Source organism: Camelina sativa, chromosome 11 (assembly GCF_030686135.1).
Source record: "Camelina sativa cultivar CO46 ecotype springtype chromosome 11, ASM3068613v1".
Lineage (NCBI taxonomy): Eukaryota > Viridiplantae > Streptophyta > Magnoliopsida > Brassicales > Brassicaceae > Camelina > Camelina sativa.
In genome coordinates, this window is record NC_141890.1 from 34,405,825 (window position 1) to 34,423,938 (window position 18,114).

The window sequence follows — 18,114 nt, forward strand, 5'->3', positions numbered from 1 at the left end:
TCTTCGTGCACCCCATTGAGTAGACCCTCGGGCAGGACTGGGTAGCTAGGTCAAAGGGGTTTCCATATATAAATCCCTCCTCTTCTTCCTTGCAAAGGAGCACGCCGTAGACCCTCAAACCAGAGAGCGAGAGCTTCTGTGAGAGAACTGAGCGACTCAAAACATTTTTTCACTTTTTGTTAGGATTTATTTTATATCTTTTTGTCATTTCTTTAGATCTCTACTTTGTACTCTTTATTCTCTACTCTATCGTTTATTACAATGCAATTTTCATTCGTATATGGTTTTGTTTCTCTTGCAATGAATTTCGACTAGTGTAGTAAAGTTTCTAGGGATGGGATAGATGATTTTGTGTTCTTGATTGGTTAGGATGTCTTAGTTTGATTGTATATGTTTAATAGATTTCCTTCTAGATTGGTGTTCTTAATGCTGTCAACAAACCGAGAGGGTGAGATTAGATCTAGGGCATTTTACCACCGAGAGGTGTAGATGAAATGCTTGAATCAACCAATGCTAGAGGTTTACTCACTTAGCCTAAGAGATTAGATGAGTAAGGGGTTTACTGACAATAATGAATCGGTTCTTATTGCTTGCTTGGTCCTGTTTCTCCAACGAGAGTTGGGTAGGAGAGTGATCAAGGTTGATTGTTTTTATCACGAGAGTGTTTTAACAAGATATTAGAGATTCATTGTCTAGGGAATATTTGCTTGAGGCATGTAAGACATCCGTATTGGTCAGGAACACTTAGGATTCGATTACCCCATCTTTAGAAGCTTTCGTATTTTAATTGCTTGCATTTTTATTCATCACTCGATCCCTTACCCGAACAGGTACACGATCACCTGCTTCGAGTAACCCCTCGAGTTGTTCATACCTTCTTTGCTTACTCGATCACCCCATCCGATCATGTACTCGAATGCTTGCATCGAGTGCTTAGGTCGTGTGGTTCCTTGTTTATATTCCTTTCTTTTATTATTTTAGGATTGTTAGACAAAACCCCATTATTGCTTGGCTTGACTTGCATTGTTCTGATTACATCATTCCTGCTAGCATAAACAACCATTTGGATTGATAACCTTTTGTACTACAACTGCATAGGGAATTGATACCCTGGTTGGAAAAACCTGTTCTTCTTCTTCTTCCTCTTCTGTGCAGCTCCTTCACTAGATTCACCACCTTGACTGTTGGAAACTTCCACAATATGGACTTTCTGCTTCTTTGCGGGAGGAGATTCAGACTCAACAGCTGCTTTAGCTTTTAGCTTTTTCTTCTTATCACTCCCCTTAACATCCCAAAAACCTTTAACAAACTTATCCTCATGTATGTCTTGGATCAGTCGATCAAGTGTTGGGTCGTCTTCTTTATCTGGCCACGTATGAAATAGCTCCCTTAAATCATCCTTCATAACCATTTTACTCACACACAGCTGTAACATAAGAGATTATGAAACCCATTAGTAAGTTTTAACTCAGCCATCACTAAATCATAACTCAGCCATTACTAAATCATAACTCAGCCATCACAAAACATAACTCAGCCATTACTAAATCATAACTCAGCCATCACAAAACATAACTCAGCCATTACTAAATCATAACTCAGCCATCACAAAATCATAACTCAGCCATTACTAAACCATAACTCAGCCATCACAAAACATAACTCAGCCATTACGAAATCATAACTCAGTCATTACTAAACAATCACTCAACCACTAATAAACCTTACCTCACCAAGCGCTCTGATCTCTTCAGCAATTATCGATTCCATTGTTGAACGTGTTCGGTTCCCACCCCATCGAAGCAACAATATGCCACCATTTTCAGTTTTTGCATTCCCAAATCGATCTCCAAAGCAGTTGACTGACTCATACGCCCAAACCTGTAACACGGGTGTAAAACCACTAAGGGTGTACGACTTTCCCGTAGGCCTCAACATCTTTGTAGAATCAACAAGAGGTTCAAATGCTGACCGACCCCACATATAAGTCTTCATGGCTTCATCATCAAAAACTCTTTCCGCACTTTCAAATGGTATTCTAGAGTTATGATGCAAGGCATAAAGTCCAATGGCTTGAAGAAACAACAGCCCCAACCATCTACGGGGATTAGGCAACCATCCCTGGCACACTTTTAATCCTTCTCTGAGTTCGTCTAACGTTGGACCTTCCCCACCAGGCACATTCAAAAGTCTGAAGAACGCTTTGTATTCCTCTTTAGGTTCAAACTTTTCTGTAGGCATCGGGTCTATGTTTAACCCCGTTATATGAGCAAATTCATTCAAGTCAAACCTGATAGGTTGACCACCAACAAGAAACCAAAGCTCCTTCTTATGTATCCTTAACTGGTTACATAGTAGGAAATGTACAATCTTACTAGACCACACGAATTCACTATCAACTAGCTTAGCAATTATTCCAATAGGTACTTCCTTCGTTTTCTTCCACGTATCCTCTCCTATTGAATCCCTAATCTCAGGGAAATCTGACATCTTGAAATTGTTATTAATTTGTTTACCATCTAGAGTAGACTTTTCTTCTGGGTAAAGTCTTGGAGGTAATCCCTTGCTTGTTCTTCAGAAATAATCTCCATTAACATCTGATAAATATAATTCAGCAATAAATCATAAAATAAATCAGCCATAACATATACCAAACTCAGACACAAAGCATAAATAACTCAGAATTAAACATCAATCAAACTCGCTTTATAATTTATTTACTGTTCATAGCCAATAATACTAACAACCATTATAGAACAAAAAAAAAATAGTCACATTAAAGGAAGACCACTTATTTTCATTTTAACCTAAACTTTTTTTTCATTTTTAATGAAATATTTACTATTTAACAATAAAAGGAAGACCACTTGACAAACTTTATAAATAGCGTTGGAAAGAAAGAGAGAGAAGAGATATGCACATGGAAGAGGAAGGGAGAATGAAGAATGAGGAGGAGGAGCCAGTTAGCCCGATGGCGCGTCTATTCCAATCACCAGACACAGGCATATGTAACATCATCAACATTGGGTTCAATAGCAAAATGAACCCCGATGTTGTTCTTCATGCTTTGAGGCACAATGTCCACAAGCATCCTCGTTTCTGCAGCAAACTGGTACCCACTAAAACACATATATATGCAAACCTCCTTATACATATTTTTTTTTTGTCAACTCTTTATACATAATTATGTTCGATCACTTGTAAGTGATACATTCAAACATGACCATATTTTGAATTTCAAGAGTTTACTTTTTAAAATAAATAAATTGATTTTATTTTTTAAAGAAAACTAATTCAAACATGACCTGATTTACAATTTTAGATTTTCTTGAATTTATTCTTTAAATATAGATAATAAATTAATTAAAAAAATAGATGTGATATCTATTATACTGCCATGTAATTTGAGTCGACTTACGGCCATGTTTTTAAATTTTTTTTATAGATATATAAATTTTGTATAAATCCTATCTTAACACATGTCGTTTGGTCTCCATCTGTGTCTTATCTTGATAGTCTGAAAATGGTGCAAAATGGATCGAGACCGAAGTCAACGTAGAAGATCATGTAATCGTACCGTCCATAGATCCAGAAGAGATATGTGATGGTGGACAAAGCTTCGTCGATGACTATATCTCACGTCTCACAATGATTCCTCTAGATAGATCACGGCCTTTGTGGGACATTCACATCCTTAACGTCAAAACCTTGGATGCTGAAGCAGTTGGTATAATAAGATTTAACCATGCGATGGGAGATGGAATGTCCTTCTTTTCCCTCGTGCTCGCATGTACCCACAAAACATCAAATCCAGACATGTTGCCTACTGTTATTCCTTCGGTGAAACGGCGAAGCACTGTGTCGCATAGACTTGAAAAAAATGACTGGTTCTTATGGGCAATATTCACCATTGGTTCTACATTGAGACTGATATGGAATACAGTCGTAGATATGTTCTTGCTTTTTGCGACAATGTTTTTTTTGAAGGATACAGAAACGCCACTGAAAGGCGGTGCGAATGTCAGGAGCAATCCAAAGAGATGTTATCACCGAAATATCTCTCTCGATGACATTAAACTTATCAAGAATGCTATGAACATGGTACGTTGTGATTTATGTTCATACCTCATTTGAGAGGATTTTTCTTACGTAACTTTCTAATGGATATCTGTGCCTTCTATATATTGCATATGCTGTTATTAGACCATCAACGATGTTCTACTCGGAATTACACAAGCTGCTCTTTCTAGCTATATGAACCGACAATATGGTAAACATTAAAGTCAGTATAGATGATGTATTATTAAGAATTCTAGTGATTAAATTACCTAACCTGCAGAAGTTGATTCTAATACAATATAACGAAGCTGTTTATACGGTCTACAAATTAATGTTTCACCCGCATGTCTTTTTCTTGAAGAACAACAAGACAAGAATAATGAGGAGGATGGAGCATTATTGACTTCATATCCGAATAGTCTTCCAGATGGAATACGATTCCGTGCAGGTTGTACAGTAAATCTAAGGCCAGACATCGGGTTCAAGGTTAGAGACTTATACAATATAACTCTTTAGTTCTCAACAAACAATAATTGCACATATTGATATATATATTTTCTTCATAAAGCCTTTGGCAGAAATGATGGTCAAGGATTCAAAATGCAGATGGGGGAACTACTTTAGCTTAATTGTTTTACCGTTATCAATTCGTTTAGAAAACGATCCATTGGTTCATTTGAAAAAAACCAAAGCTATGCTGGCTCGAAAAAAGCATTCTTATCACGCAGCTCTAGCGTATTATTTTATCAAAATATGCCTAAAAGTGTTTGGAGCTAAGGTAAAATAAATTGAGATTTGTTTGCATTTATTTTTATGGGTAGTATCATCATTATTGTCACTCTTGTCGTTAATTTTTATGGGTAGTATCATAACTCACTCTTGTCATTATAGGTAGTATCATCATTATACAATCTACACGCGATGAACACAACGGCATGTGTTTCAAACGTTATGGGCCCTACGGAAGAAATCAGTTTCCATGGCCATCCTATCACTTATATTTCGCCGATTTCTTATGGACATCAATATGTACGTCTTTTTGTGTTGTTGCGTAATTTAGTTTAAACGGTATAAGATTTTCTTTTTAATTAATTGTCTTGTTTTATGTGTGTTTGATAGGCATTGTTCATAATTTACACAAGTTATGCGGGGGAAATGACAATCACGATAACGGTTGATCCTACCATAATACCGGATCCTCACACCATTTGTGATGATATGGAAGAATCACTGAAAACAATGAAAGCTGCTCTATGGGAAAGAGGGTTACTCTGAGGCGCATGAGGCCTATTAGTTCTAATCATTAAAGACAAGATATATTTTTGTTTGGTAATAAAGTATTTTAGAAACTTTCATTGTTTTTGTAGTATCTTTATATAGAATTGTGCGAGAGTAGCGGGAAACAAAGAGGGGGAAAAAAGGGTGAGAGATAAAGATGAAAACATTTAAGTGTGTTTTAGTGGATTCTAGGAAGGGTCTGTGCCTCGTGCGAGATGTATGGTCTCCACATTGGAGGCCTGAACTCAACACCTTGTGTGTGCTCCTCGTTTAAGTTCTACATCATTCCTTTGCTTCATCTTCACAGTTATCTCATCTCTTTCTCATGTTATTTCTTTGCTCTATATTGTGTTCTCATATAAGATCGAAAGCTAGTTGAGAGGTTATAGTAACGAGTTAAAAAGTTTTACCCATTAGAAAACCGCAAGTGCATAGTTACACATACGCAGTAGTACTTAGGGATCAACTCCACCAAGACCAAAGCAAGCACACAAAGGATTATATAGAGTAGAATAAGCTAAAAAACATAAAAAGTCACAAGGGACTCCAGGGTTTTGTGCGGAAAATAAATCGATACTGATTGGTGCAAAGTGATTGTTCGAGTAATTATCTGATATACTTAACTGCAAGGTAGGAAACTTGGGGTCAATCCACAAAGAACAGTTAAAACAGACAAAACTTTGTTTGTTTTTTGACTAAATAAAAAATGCAAAAAATAACGATTAACTTATAAGATAAAAAGCATAGGGTATTTCAGAGATCAACGTGTAAGGAGAAAATGAAATATAAAATTCAAAAATTAAGAACCATTCTAGAACATGAATACAAGAACACAAACCCTCTTTCAAGGCATTAATCGCTAAACTTAGCTATTAGTTTGCTAAAACTTTTATTTGCAACCTCTTAACCAAAATCCTATTACCAAATAAGTTCATTGAGTTCACAATTCATTATAACATCAACTTCTGTTGGATAGAAATACATTGCTCAATTCACAATTCACACCTGTTGCAGGAGTAGCTGAACTACTTCCTGACGGACTTTCTAATAGACACGTTGACGATCGGTCCACTCGCATCTGAATAGGCACATCGGTTGAGGTTTTTATTACAATCTTTTACCGTTTCTATAAAATTTTGAAATATTTTAGGCTTTATAGATAAAGATTCGAATTAGACAACCTAGGAACGGGCAGGGCAACAAGTGGGTTCTTGATCTTCAAGACAATGCCAAACCTCTCTTCTAAATCCAACATGTGACCTTTGGGAATCTTCCAATCGAACGAATGCAATAGCGTCGCGAGAGTGTACAAAACCATCTTCTCAGCAAGTGTTGTACCGGCGCACATTCTCCTTCCAGATCCAAATGGAAGAAACCTATAATCTGTTCCTTTGAAATCACAAGTGTTGTTATCAATAAACCTCTCAGGACGAAACTCAGTTGGGTTATCCCACACATTTGGGTCTCTATGAATACACCAAACGTTGATGAATGTCTGAGCATTTTTAGGGATAGTGTAGCCACCCACAACAGCGGTTTCGGTTGAACGATGAGGGACTAGCAAAGATATGGTTGGATAAAGTCTAAGGGGGGGTGTATTGAAACCATAATTTTGTAGAATTTGATGGGATTTAAGAAATTTGAAATTTTGATAGAATTTAGGGAAGTTGATATGATTTTCTGTAAAATTCTTTCAAATCCCACCTAAAACCATGAGATTTGGATTTATGTATTTTTAACTAAACAAATCCTCTCAAATCCTCCAGAATTCCTAAAAGTCATTAAAACTCAAATCCACAAACTATAACAGTGGATTTTAATAGACTTTTCAAAATCCATGATTGAATAACATAGGTTTTGTAAATTTCACACAAATCACTTAAAATGTCAACTTGTGTACACCCCCTAAGTGTTTCTTTCATAATGGGTCCTATGTAAGGAAGTCTAGTGATGTGTGATTCTTCAACTATGTTGTCTTTGCATACAACTTCTTCTAGCTCTTGTTGTGCTTTCTTCATCAACTCCGGGTTCCGTATTAGCTCGGCCATTGCAAACTCTATCGTGTTGGTTGTCGTATCTGAACCACCAACTACTATATCCTCCACAAGCAATCACATGTTTAGTCAGTTCTCATGAAAAAATAAACATCTTATTGTTTTTTATCGGAAGATCTTAAGACTAGTCTACATAGTGTGCAAGAATCTGCTATCCTCCAAAGTGTATAAATTAAACTATGAAAACTGAAACCATTCACTACCATGAGTACGGCTTTGACATGGTCGAGTGTAAAGGGAACCTCCGAGTCAGCTTCTTGCTCATTCAACTTTATCAAATGTTGCAAAAATTCATTACATTCACCATCATCACCACTCCTACTTCTCAGTCGTTGCATCTGCTCGATGGCTCTTTCAATTATCGCATCGACCTTTCGAGTACACAGGTGCATCTTTTTCACAAGACCTTGAAGATCGAATCTAGCTAGCAACGGGAAAAAATCAAAAACATTAGGCACTCCTAAGAGCCTAATTATTTCAGAAATAACTTCTTTAAACTCTGTTCCAACAGTCTCCATTTCCTCTGCTTTCACCGAACATCCCCATAACATATTCATCGTGAGATTCATCATCGCCAAAAAGATCTGGTCTCCAACTTTCACCGGTGATTCTTCTTGACCTTTCTGGTACAAATACCTCGTTCTTTCCCGAATTTCTTTGCGTCGAAGCTCGTAAAAAGAATCCAAGGTTTTACGGTTAAGAAGCTTGACAACATAAACTTTTCTAAGCATTCTATATTCGACCCCATACGGTAACGAAACAAGGTCGATACCGCCATAGGTAAGGGCTCGGCCTGTCAGAGGGATGTCATGGTTTGAGAAATTGATGTCTTGGTCTTTCAAGATCTCTCGAGCTAGTGCTGGAGAGTTGACAACTACGGTTAGTTTTGAACCAAGATTGAGTTTGAAGATTGGACCGTGACTTTGAGCGAGGGTTGTGAAGTATCTGTGAAGCTCCAGGTCAAGAAAGGGAAAGTTTCCGACAATAGGTAGTCCTCGCGGTCCAGGCGGTAGAGGTGGATTTGGCGAGCGTTTCAAGAAATACCATAGAATCGATAAAAAAAATATGAGAACGAGAGTTGCGTAAGGTGTGACATTGATCAATATTGTGTTTTCAGTGATGAGAGTTGAAATCGGAAACATCGTTTACATCGTTTACATCTGTTTGTAGAAATTATGAGATGTACTTAAATTGTTGTCCCTATATATAATGGTATTGTATACGGTTACAGCGGTACATCATCATTCATCTTCACATTTAAGCAGATGATATAATTTCATCGTTTTTTAAATTAAAATGTTCATTGTAAATATATATATACTGGCAAACATGATAATGTATTTCTAAGGACCTAAATTTTGAAGCCAGTCAAACAAAACAAAACAATATCCATGAAAAGAGAGTGTGTGCAGATAATTTTTTGTGTGTGTACATGGTACAATATACATAGTTATTCAAAAAAAATATATAAAGTTAACTTTTCTCTCTTCTCATTCCTCCACATCTTCATCCACCGAAGCAATATTCTATATATTTTTTTTGCATTAAAAAATACTATTTTAAATATTCATTCATTGCATATTTATTATTTATAATTAATAATAGTAAAAAATAAATAAAAAATAAATTAAGTAAAATTAATGAAAATTTAAAATAGTAAAAACAATAATATAAATTTGTTTTAGTAAATAATCAACACAATAACTAGATAAAAATGAATTAAGTAGCATAAATTAAAATTTTAAAATAGTAAAAATAATACTATGAATTTGTTTTAGTAATAATGTTATTATGAAAATTTTAACCAAAAAATGACCATATATCAAAATTTAGAATGGGTTAATGAGTTTTAAAATGGAAGTAAAATTTTTAATGCATGGTGAAATAAAAAAATAATTTATGTAATTGTATTTATAAAATTCTAAACATATAAATGAAATTGAAGTGAAACATAGTTTTTAAGAAACATGTTTATACTACAAATATCTATTATTAAATTTCATTTAAAGAAAAATAAAAAATTAATTACTCAACTCAACTTAAAAGTTTTGATCTAAAACGAAGACGCTCTAAGTGTCACACTTTTTTTGGGAAAACTATGAAAAACAATCTTGAAAAAATAATTCATCTAAAAAACAAAATTAATGGTCAGAAAATATAGAAAAAAATGATATGTAAGCCGTTACAAAAGTGATATGTGATTTGTGTAGCATATCTACTAAGGCATATTATCAACTGGAGTTACAATTAATTCTAATAACATGATTAAAAATATATATATATATGTACATATATCTCCATTATATTATTTAAGCAATCTTCTAAACAAATAACCCTACTCCCCTATGGTATATTATATAAAATGCTACTGTATTTAATTACAAAATATAATAACAGAAAACATATTTTTTATTATTAATATAGTTATTAAAAAAACAAATTCACGTAAATATTAATATAATTATTTTTTTAGTGTTTATTAATTGTTTTCTTTTTATTTTTTAACTCAAAAAATCTTATAAAATCAGAAAAATCTTGGTTTTTCAATAAGTACCGATCCGGGGATTGATTCACGTAAATATATTATAAATATTTTTCAAAAATATTTTAGAACAATAAAAAATCTTATAAAACGATTTTATTTTTTTTATAGCCCAATATTTTTGAAATTATTTAATAAAATTATTTTAACAGATTTCATTTATTGTTTCAGAAATGTTAAACAATTACAAAAACAACTATAATGAAATTGTTTCAGATTTCATTTATTGTTTTATAAATCTCATTATAGTTGTTTTTGTAATTGTTTAACATTTAAATAATGTAGAGGCTTAAATCATGATGTCAACTGATTTTTTCCTTTTTTTGATTACAAATTATCAAAATCATAACAAGGTATCAAAAGTATTGTGTTTCCAATTTACATAAGTTAATGCGTTTTATTTTGAACTTAATCCGTATTAATAGAATTTATACAAAAAAAATAATTCAGAATACATTTATTCATAAAACAACTCAGAAAATCTCAATTTTATAATAAAAATATTTTAATTATTTTTTTAGAAAAACCTACTTTTGTCAATAGCATCAATAAAACAATTATTCATAACATTAATATTAGATTATAACATATGATATTTGAATAACTAGAAATCCAATATTTCTTACACATAATTTTAACCTTAATTTTTCAAAAACATCTACACAAATGTTTTTACTAGAAAATCATAAATAATAATTATGATCAATCATAATATTATTTTCCTTTAATAATTATTTTGATCATTCGAAATATAAATAAAAATAATTATCCACAGAAAACTATTAAACCTCCACTATCTAAACAGTGCGGGTCACAATTTTTTTTAAGAAATTTTTTTACAATTAATGATCTTATTTTCAAAAAGATTTCGCTCATTCACAAATTAATTCAAAATTTGAGAAGATTTGATATATATAATTTAACATAATGAGATGATAAACAAATCAACTAAATTTTCTATCGTAGGAGAGGTAATATATTGTCCTGTCACACTATGCAAAACATATATGTATATATTTACAGGTTAACTTATTTGATACTTATAAATATCCAAAACATTCTACTTCCCACTCATATAATTTTCTTGCACTTTAATTTATTTTTTACATTGACTCAATACCGCTACAAATTGTAAATCGGATCACGAGTAAATAAGAGTTTTCTTGATTCTACCAATTCTAAAGAATTTAAGCAATTATAACCAAAACCTAATAATGGTAAATCTTAAGTTTATTGTATCGACTATATTCGAAACCGGAGTATGAAACTAAGTAAATTAAATTTATAAATTGTAAAATAGGTAGAATAAATCAAATAAAGATAATACTATTATTTTGTAACTAATAGATCAAAATTTACGTAAATATTTCTCTGCACTGCACAGTGCGGGTTATCATCTAGTATATATATATAAAGCAAGCTTGAGATTTCATCAATTTTATCAAATTCTTTAAACCCAAAACATTGGCAGGATAACATATTTAATGTACACTATGTTTTTTTTAGAAGACGAATCTGACGTTGCATCATAAAATTAACATCTGAAAATAACATGTAAGGTTTTAGAAAAATATGTAACTTGGATTAGTGAACGGATATTCATTATCGGGTTTAACCGTTTCACCATTTAGGCATTCTTGACTTGTTCAGAAATTCTATTATGGTAGGATACCCCGTTGAAGCGACATAACACTAAAAATGTTTATGAAACTTTGTATATTGCATTTAATATGGATATCGATATGTTTAAATGATCTCTATAATTAGTTTAACGATCGACATTCGACGTTAGAACTTTTTAAAAATATTTTCATGGGATATGAATATGGAATGAGCTCTTTTAGGGATCAAAGGTGAGAAGATTGTTGACAATATTTTTTAATCTTCCAGTGAGGTTCTTAATTTATTTTTTGTTACCATGTGATATATTGTTGATTTGTCGAGAAAAAAATATTGAGACACTAGACAATATCTTATTATATAAAGTTGGGTTTTGAAAGTTAGCCATTAACTGGATTTTGACATGTGTCAAGTTATTAATCTAAGATTTTGACATGTGTAAAAGTTAATATTTAATAGGAAGGATTTGAGATTTTGACAAAAAAATAAAAAAATGTTTAAACAAAATTAATAATGTAAAAAGATAATTATAAAAAATTAAACAGTTTTTTTAAAAATAATTAGAACCTTATCAACCTAATAGTTGGATAAAATAGGCTAATCAAACACGAGCTTACGACAAACATAGATAGATAGATTGGAAAACCATAAACCGTTTTTGATAGATCCATAGGAGCTCAGAGACAGAGGCTACATCATGATGTGTCAAAGACACTTCCACGAATACATTGGAAAATTTAACATTAGTTACTATCAAAAGATTTTGTGATGTTGGAAAAGGGCTTTTAGTTTCATTTGTTGCTGGAGCATGCCACTTTGAGATAACTAAAAGACGTGAACATGTTCTCTTCACACACGAGGAGGGCAGAGCCAATGTTCTCTTTATGGTGAAGGAGGTTAGACGCATGCAAGGTTATCTCCCCAAGGGAGGAAGGCGGAGCCAAGGTTCTCTTTATGGTGGAGGAGGTTGGAAAACCATGAACCGTTTTGATAGATCCATAGGAGCTCGGAGACAGAGGCTACATCATGATGTGTCAAAGACACTTCCACGAATACATTGAAAATTTTAACATTAGTTACTACCAAAATATTTTGTGACGTTGGAAAATGACTTTTAGTTTCATTGGTTGTCGGAGCATGCTACTTTGAGATAGCTAAAAGACGTAAACATGTTCTCTCCACATATGAGGAGGGCAGAGCCAAGATTGTCTCCATGGTGGAGGAGTTTGGACGCATGCAAGGTTATCTTCTCAAGGGAGGAAGGCGGAGTCAAGGTTCTCTTCACGGTGGAGGAGGTTAGACGCAATGTTCTCTCTATAAGGGAGGAGGGCGGAGCCGAGGTTCTCTCTATGGTTGGTTATACACTATTGTGATGACACATCATTGCTTAGTATACTATGTAATATTTTTTTGATTTGAGAAGTTTCTTGAACCAACATTTTTAGTGATTTAATAAACTATGCATAAGTGAAAATAAATAGACATATAATTGTTGGCTTAATGTTTTTATATAGTTATTTTCCTAGATGGTGGTAAAGAATATATTTGTAACATACAATATACTTAGGTGTAAGAAAATACACATTTAATGGTAACATACATCAAAAATTTGTAAATGGATATAAATCAGTGTATTAAAGCAAACAAAAAAAATATATTATAAATAACATACAACAAATTTTAATATAGTTTTGTTAAATTTAATTATATTTACAAAATTTTAAAACCCGCACATCGGGCGGGTCCTTATCTAATATGTTATATATATATTAGTAATATAAGTATGGCATTTATATGGATTTATCTTTTAAACTTCAAAAGAATATATTAATGTTCAATGATTTTTATTGATAAAAAGTTTAAACTAAAATCCATCGCAAATAGAGAAAACAAAGAAACATTAATGATCTTCAACAATATAGTGTTTATATAAATTTATACTCAAACGTTTGAATGATTATATTAGAGCTACAAAATTTATACTGATAGATTTTTAATTAAAATTCCGCGCGTGCGCGAGTAAAAATTCTATCAAACTCGATCAAAAAATATTTAATTGGAGTTAAATTTAATTAATTTTCAATAAAAAAGGGAAAAATCCAAAAAAATATTATAGTGCTAAATAATTTAATACAATAATTAAAAAAAAAATTATATGGCTCTATTCTACTCCCTTTTCTATGTCAAAAATGGTATAACCATTTGATTAAAAAAAATCAATCTATAAAATAATACAATTATCGTAAGTTTCAAACAATCAAATCTTAAAAATAAATTTATAAGAGTGGATTTTAAAATAGAATTTTAAATTATTAGTTCAATAACACTAAATTTTATTAGATTTTTAAATAAGATTTATAATTTTTAAACAAATCACTTAAAATGTTAGATTCAATATGCCCTTTTACACATGTGAAAAAAAGGATCATTCAAAGAAGAAAAAGAGAAAAGAATCCTTCAACGTTGATATTTGATAATGTATTTACTTGGTAATCTGTGCCTTTGAAGTGGCTTTGATAGAAGGGCATCATTGAACCTTGACGTGTATTTACTTAGTTGTGGACCTTGTGGTATTGATTTCCAGCCTGGAATGAAGTGGCTTCTCTTGTCTTCCATCAGCTGTAATTTGCTAATTAATGTATCCATGCAATTTTATTGGACCCAGAAGGCCAGAAGGCTGAAAGGAAGCTTTAATTATACAAAAGGAAATAATTGAAACCAGAATTTTCAAACCAAAATTGAAAAGGACATATCAAATTTGAAATGTGAGTGAAGTAATAAAAATATGGCTTTCTTTTGTGGAATTTCCAGTTTTTATAACAAACAATGTAAATGACTTTAAAACTTCATTGGTTAGCGGATCAACCAAATGACCGTGTGAGTCTTTCTGTATTTCAATATTTAATTCTCAAAATGTGGGACAAAAGTTAGATATTTATTTTATTATTAGATGATTTGCAAGTCACCTTTTCCTCACCACATATCTCAACATTTATGATATGGCATGTGCAAAATTATATTGGTCATTCTTTTTGTGCATATATGTTTTATTTTTATTTTAAATGTAAAATAAAAGGAACTTCAATAACAAGAACAACTATTTATCTGAATTTGAGCAAACTATGGTATTTTTCAAAACTAGATAGATAGTTTCAAATACCCGGCGTGTTGCGTATCTTTGAATATAAATATAATCATTCTATTGGGATATAATCCAAGTTCCAGATTGGAAGTTTGAAAGCATTATCATTAATATATAAAGGATTAGAGTCAATCTAATAATTGCTAATTGGTTTTTAGTTGGAAGGCCAAAATAAGCCCAAATTTAATATGATATCAGAGTCCAAAGTTCAAATTCTGGTAGACCTAAAAAAGTGGATACAGATATGACTTTTGTTAACCCAAGTAAAGATGGAGTTATCATCTCAAAGAGGTGTGTTAAGATTTTACATGTGGTTTTTAGTTTGAAGGGGAGATTGTTGAGATACATTCCAAGTTCCACATCAGAAGTTTGAAAAGATTATCATTAATTCATTATATATAAAGAGTTATGGTCAATCTATTGCCAATTGGTTTTTAGTTGGAAACCCAAGATAAGTCCAAATTTAACGCATTCAAATTTAAAACAAATTTCATATGCATTATTTGTTTAGTATAACAAATTCAGACACTTACAATACATTTTGTCTCGTGATTTTGTATGATTCACTCCCCGTCTCTTAATATACTCGATATTAAGCTCTCTGGCTCTAGCTCCTTCAAATAAACATGGTACTACCAACGGAAACACGGAAAAAACTAACAAGGTACTATCACAATGCTGTTTTGAAACAGGATTTACCAGCGTGAGGGTTTTTAGATTCTGCCCCAAAAAAACTAACTGTTTTAAATTCGTTAGTAAGAAAAGAAAAAAGAAAACGGAGTTTATACCATGCTCCATAGAACATATATAAATAAATACAAACAGAACTGAAGAAAGATGGACAAATATGAAGGCAATGCAAAGATTATTATTGTCCTAAAAATAAAACCTTGAGGCTGAGATCATAACTTGACACGTTAACAAATGATAACTTCACATCTGCGAGAACGCTTTCTGGATGTAAGATACACCTTGTAGATATGATATATGGGTTGATTAGTCATACTCTTAGGAGAATCTGTGAAACTTAACTTGAGTTTCTTAAGGACTCGTGAGTTCTCAAGAAAATAGTGAACTAGTTTAATCCCAGTTGCTTCCTTCCTGATCAGTTTGTTAATCTCAATACACTCCAGAGTTGATGTCATACACCGAGACACGTCGGTAAGATCAGTTTGCTCTGGCTCCGCTGAAACAAATAAGTCCTGCGAAATAAAACGAAATGATCAGCTGCTTATAATATAATATATGTCAACAACAATGATTTTATTTTCCCACATCAAAAATCCAAACAGATTCTTACCAAGATGAGTTTCTTCAGATTTGGGCAGCTCTCAAGAAAGGCTGGCAATAGTTGTAACGACGAGCTCGAGAACGCAGCCTTCAGATGAGATAGGTGATGGAATTTAAGAACTGGTTCCTGTTTTGAATAACGATGTATGACCTGCAAGAAGAAAGCAGAGGATACATATATGTGAGAATCTTTCCAATAGATAACTAAACTGTTAGATATGATCATGCATTACAGAGAACATTATTTACCTCTAGAGTACGTTGAGAGATGACCATATGTCTTACAGTCGGAATACCGGTGAGAAAATCACGGACGATATATCTCTTCCTTAAATCATCAAAATAACTGCCACCGAATTCAGTATCAAGGTCTATCCTGAGCAATGAACTCAGATTCTTTACCATGATTCTATCAAACCGCCTATCTCTAAAACTCATATGCTTGAGTTTTGGAGCATCAATCTTAACCAATATAGATTTAGTAGACATCTCTAAATCAAACATTAAACGGAAGATCTTCAGAGTTGGAGAACTCACACGTAGAAGAGACAGAGCTTGTAGACCCTCATCATGAATCCTTACTGATATGATAATGAAAAGCAATGAGGATAATCAAGTGGAAGCTGAGCTTGTTCCTGAGGATGCTATGCTTGTACCTGTTGGACCAATGACAAGGGCAAGGACCAAACAGCTTGCTGGAGCTGTTCATTTGATATTTGAAGATATTTGGAGCAAAGAGAAAATGAGAATTTCTACTAAGGATGATATCTATCAAGTCCAGCCCACTTTGAGCATAATACAAGCTCAAGAAAACCCAAAATAATCACTTTATTTTGTGGTCAATGAAGAATGACGAAAATGAAGTTCAATTCACCTTGGGAAGGACATCTTGGGAATGAAACTTTGGGAAACATGAACCAAGACCAAGAGTTGCGTCTTCATTCAACTATCTATATTTATTGTCTTTTAGTTTCAAGAATAATTAATATTTGGCTTTGTTACCAAGTTTCTTATCACTATATAAACTCATGTAATCTCATTGAGAATAATCAATCAATTTTCCTTTTCATTTTAAGAGTATATCTCTTTGTTCTTTGTCTAGAACATTTCTTTGTAACAGCCTCCTTTTGCTGGACTAGTGAGTCATATCTAGCAGCGATTGGAGTTGGGAATATCAGCAGCCTTCCGCAACTGTTGTGCGACCCTTCAATCCATCAAATCTCCCTTGTTGCACCTTGCACCTTGGCGAGTTTCTATCCTTTATAATCCGGCTGAGTGATCCTCGAATTTGGGCGTATCACTTACCAAGGTAAGATCTTCAAGAACAGGACACCTTGAGATGAGCTTCTCCACAATCAAAGGACAACCATTACGGTACCAAACGTTTTCTAGATGCATGATCTTGAGACAAGGTAGAGAAACACTAAACTCTGCAGGGTCATTCATCCCTACGTATACAAGCTTTAAAGACACCAGTGTCTTGCTCTTATAAATGTTCATAGGCATGAAATCTTTGAGATGCAGCAGAGGATTCTTGGTCTCAACATCTAGATGTTGAATCTCTCTATCAACCGCTATGGCGATCCACTCCTTCAGTCTCTCCCTACACACATTGTATCTGCCGTGATTATTCTTAATCTTGAACTTTTGAAGGCGTGACTCACTGTTAAACTCAAGAAATCTTTCGGTGACGTTGTAGATGTTATCTCTGTAAGGAAAAGGGAAGTCATCGGAGTTTAAGTCTAGTCCTGGAACATTAAGCCATAGATTTCTCCATTTGGTTGATAAAACGCTTGTTTTAACCGAATCTTTTGTCGGAAGCCATAAGAGGATCTGAGTTATCAAAAACTCAGGAAGCTCGCTGATTATATCATTCCCCATCACAGTAACGAAACCCTAACAGCTTCCAAGATAACAATATATCTCAAAATTCTTGATGAGACCTCGCGTTGAATTCTTCAAAGCTCTCAAAAACTCCAGGGTTTACGTCAATGAAACAATCACACAAAAACGTAATGATCAAGGTAGGAATCTGAGGAACTCACCCAACGAACTGTAACGAAAGAGAGAATATATTATCCGTCGTACCGAATAGCAAATACATGTATATTATAAATCCAAACAGAATT

The 18,114-nt window shown here is 33.1% G+C and overlaps 4 protein-coding genes across 8 annotated transcripts; 1 reads left to right on the forward strand and 3 right to left on the reverse strand.

Annotated features, from left to right (window-relative positions):
* Nucleotides 1-1,707: 1,707 nt before the first annotated feature.
* On the reverse strand, nt 1,708-2,490 carry LOC147934793 (uncharacterized). The gene has a single exon (XM_087472799.1). It carries the CDS (start codon nt 2,488-2,490, stop codon nt 1,708-1,710), a length of 783 nt encoding a protein of 260 aa, XP_087328925.1.
* Nucleotides 2,491-2,781: 291 nt separating this feature from the next.
* Nucleotides 2,782-5,635, forward strand: LOC104724933 (wax ester synthase/diacylglycerol acyltransferase 8-like). The gene is made up of 7 exons (XM_010443502.2): nt 2,782-3,112; nt 3,517-4,101; nt 4,204-4,270; nt 4,421-4,545; nt 4,628-4,837; nt 4,951-5,088; nt 5,179-5,635. Exons 1-7 carry the CDS (start codon nt 2,915-2,917, stop codon nt 5,332-5,334), a joined length of 1,479 nt encoding a protein of 492 aa, XP_010441804.2. The 5' UTR covers nt 2,782-2,914; the 3' UTR covers nt 5,335-5,635.
* Nucleotides 5,636-6,425: 790 nt separating this feature from the next.
* LOC104728566 (flavonoid 3'-monooxygenase CYP75B137-like) lies at nt 6,426-8,597 on the reverse strand. 3 transcript variants are annotated; one of them, XR_015572867.1, is made up of 3 exons: nt 7,595-8,597; nt 7,240-7,429; nt 6,426-6,920 (listed from the first exon to the last, which is right to left on the reverse strand). XR_015572867.1 is itself a non-coding variant. In XM_019232507.2 (3 exons), exons 1-3 carry the CDS (start codon nt 8,531-8,533, stop codon nt 6,491-6,493), a joined length of 1,566 nt encoding a protein of 521 aa, XP_019088052.1. In that variant the 5' UTR covers nt 8,534-8,543; the 3' UTR covers nt 6,426-6,490. The 3 variants fall into 3 exon arrangements, 2 of the variants coding, with proteins under 2 accessions (XP_019088052.1, XP_087332101.1); XM_019232507.2 differs by having other exon boundaries at nt 7,240-7,436; nt 7,595-8,543; XM_087475975.1 differs by lacking the exon at nt 6,426-6,920 and having other exon boundaries at nt 6,995-7,429; nt 7,595-8,552.
* A 6,822-nt stretch (nt 8,598-15,419) lies between these two features.
* Nucleotides 15,420-17,866, reverse strand: LOC104724934 (putative F-box/FBD/LRR-repeat protein At5g44950). Of its 3 annotated transcripts, none has more exons than XM_087470942.1 (4): nt 17,287-17,866; nt 16,235-16,566; nt 15,996-16,136; nt 15,420-15,897 (listed from the first exon to the last, which is right to left on the reverse strand). In XM_087470942.1, the coding sequence occupies exons 1-4, from the start codon at nt 17,864-17,866 to the stop codon at nt 15,613-15,615; spliced, it is 1,338 nt and encodes a 445-aa protein (XP_087327068.1). In that variant the 3' UTR covers nt 15,420-15,612. The 3 variants fall into 3 exon arrangements, with proteins under 3 accessions (XP_087327068.1, XP_087327067.1, XP_087327066.1); XM_087470941.1 differs by lacking the exon at nt 17,287-17,866 and having other exon boundaries at nt 16,235-16,313; nt 16,523-16,718; XM_087470940.1 differs by lacking the exon at nt 17,287-17,866 and having other exon boundaries at nt 16,235-16,331; nt 16,523-16,718.
* Nucleotides 17,867-18,114: the final 248 nt, after the last annotated feature.

Coding starts and splice junctions, on each gene's coding strand:
- LOC147934793 (XM_087472799.1), bottom strand. CDS start 2,490: ATGTCAGATTTCCCTGAGATTAGGGATTCAATAGGAGAGGATACGTGG.
- LOC104724934 (XM_087470942.1), bottom strand. CDS start 17,866: ATGGGGAATGATATAATCAGCGAGCTTCCTGAGTTTTTGATAACTCAG. Junction 16,137..16,234: donor TCTCTCAACGTACTCTAGAG/GTAAATAATGTT, acceptor TTCTTCTTGCAG/GTCATACATCGTTATTCAAA. Junction 15,898..15,995: donor ATCTGAAGAAACTCATCTTG/GTAAGAATCTGT, acceptor TTTATTTCGCAG/GACTTATTTGTTTCAGCGGA.
- LOC104724933 (XM_010443502.2), top strand. CDS start 2,915: ATGCACATGGAAGAGGAAGGGAGAATGAAGAATGAGGAGGAGGAGCCA. Junction 4,546..4,627: donor GGCCAGACATCGGGTTCAAG/GTTAGAGACTTA, acceptor TTCTTCATAAAG/CCTTTGGCAGAAATGATGGT. Junction 5,089..5,178: donor TTTCTTATGGACATCAATAT/GTACGTCTTTTT, acceptor TGTGTTTGATAG/GCATTGTTCATAATTTACAC.
- LOC104728566 (XM_019232507.2), bottom strand. CDS start 8,533: ATGTTTCCGATTTCAACTCTCATCACTGAAAACACAATATTGATCAAT. Junction 7,437..7,594: donor ATGTCAAAGCCGTACTCATG/GTAGTGAATGGT, acceptor TTGCTTGTGGAG/GATATAGTAGTTGGTGGTTC. Junction 6,921..7,239: donor ATGAAAGAAACACTTAGGGG/GTGTACACAAGT, acceptor ACCCCCCCTTAG/ACTTTATCCAACCATATCTT.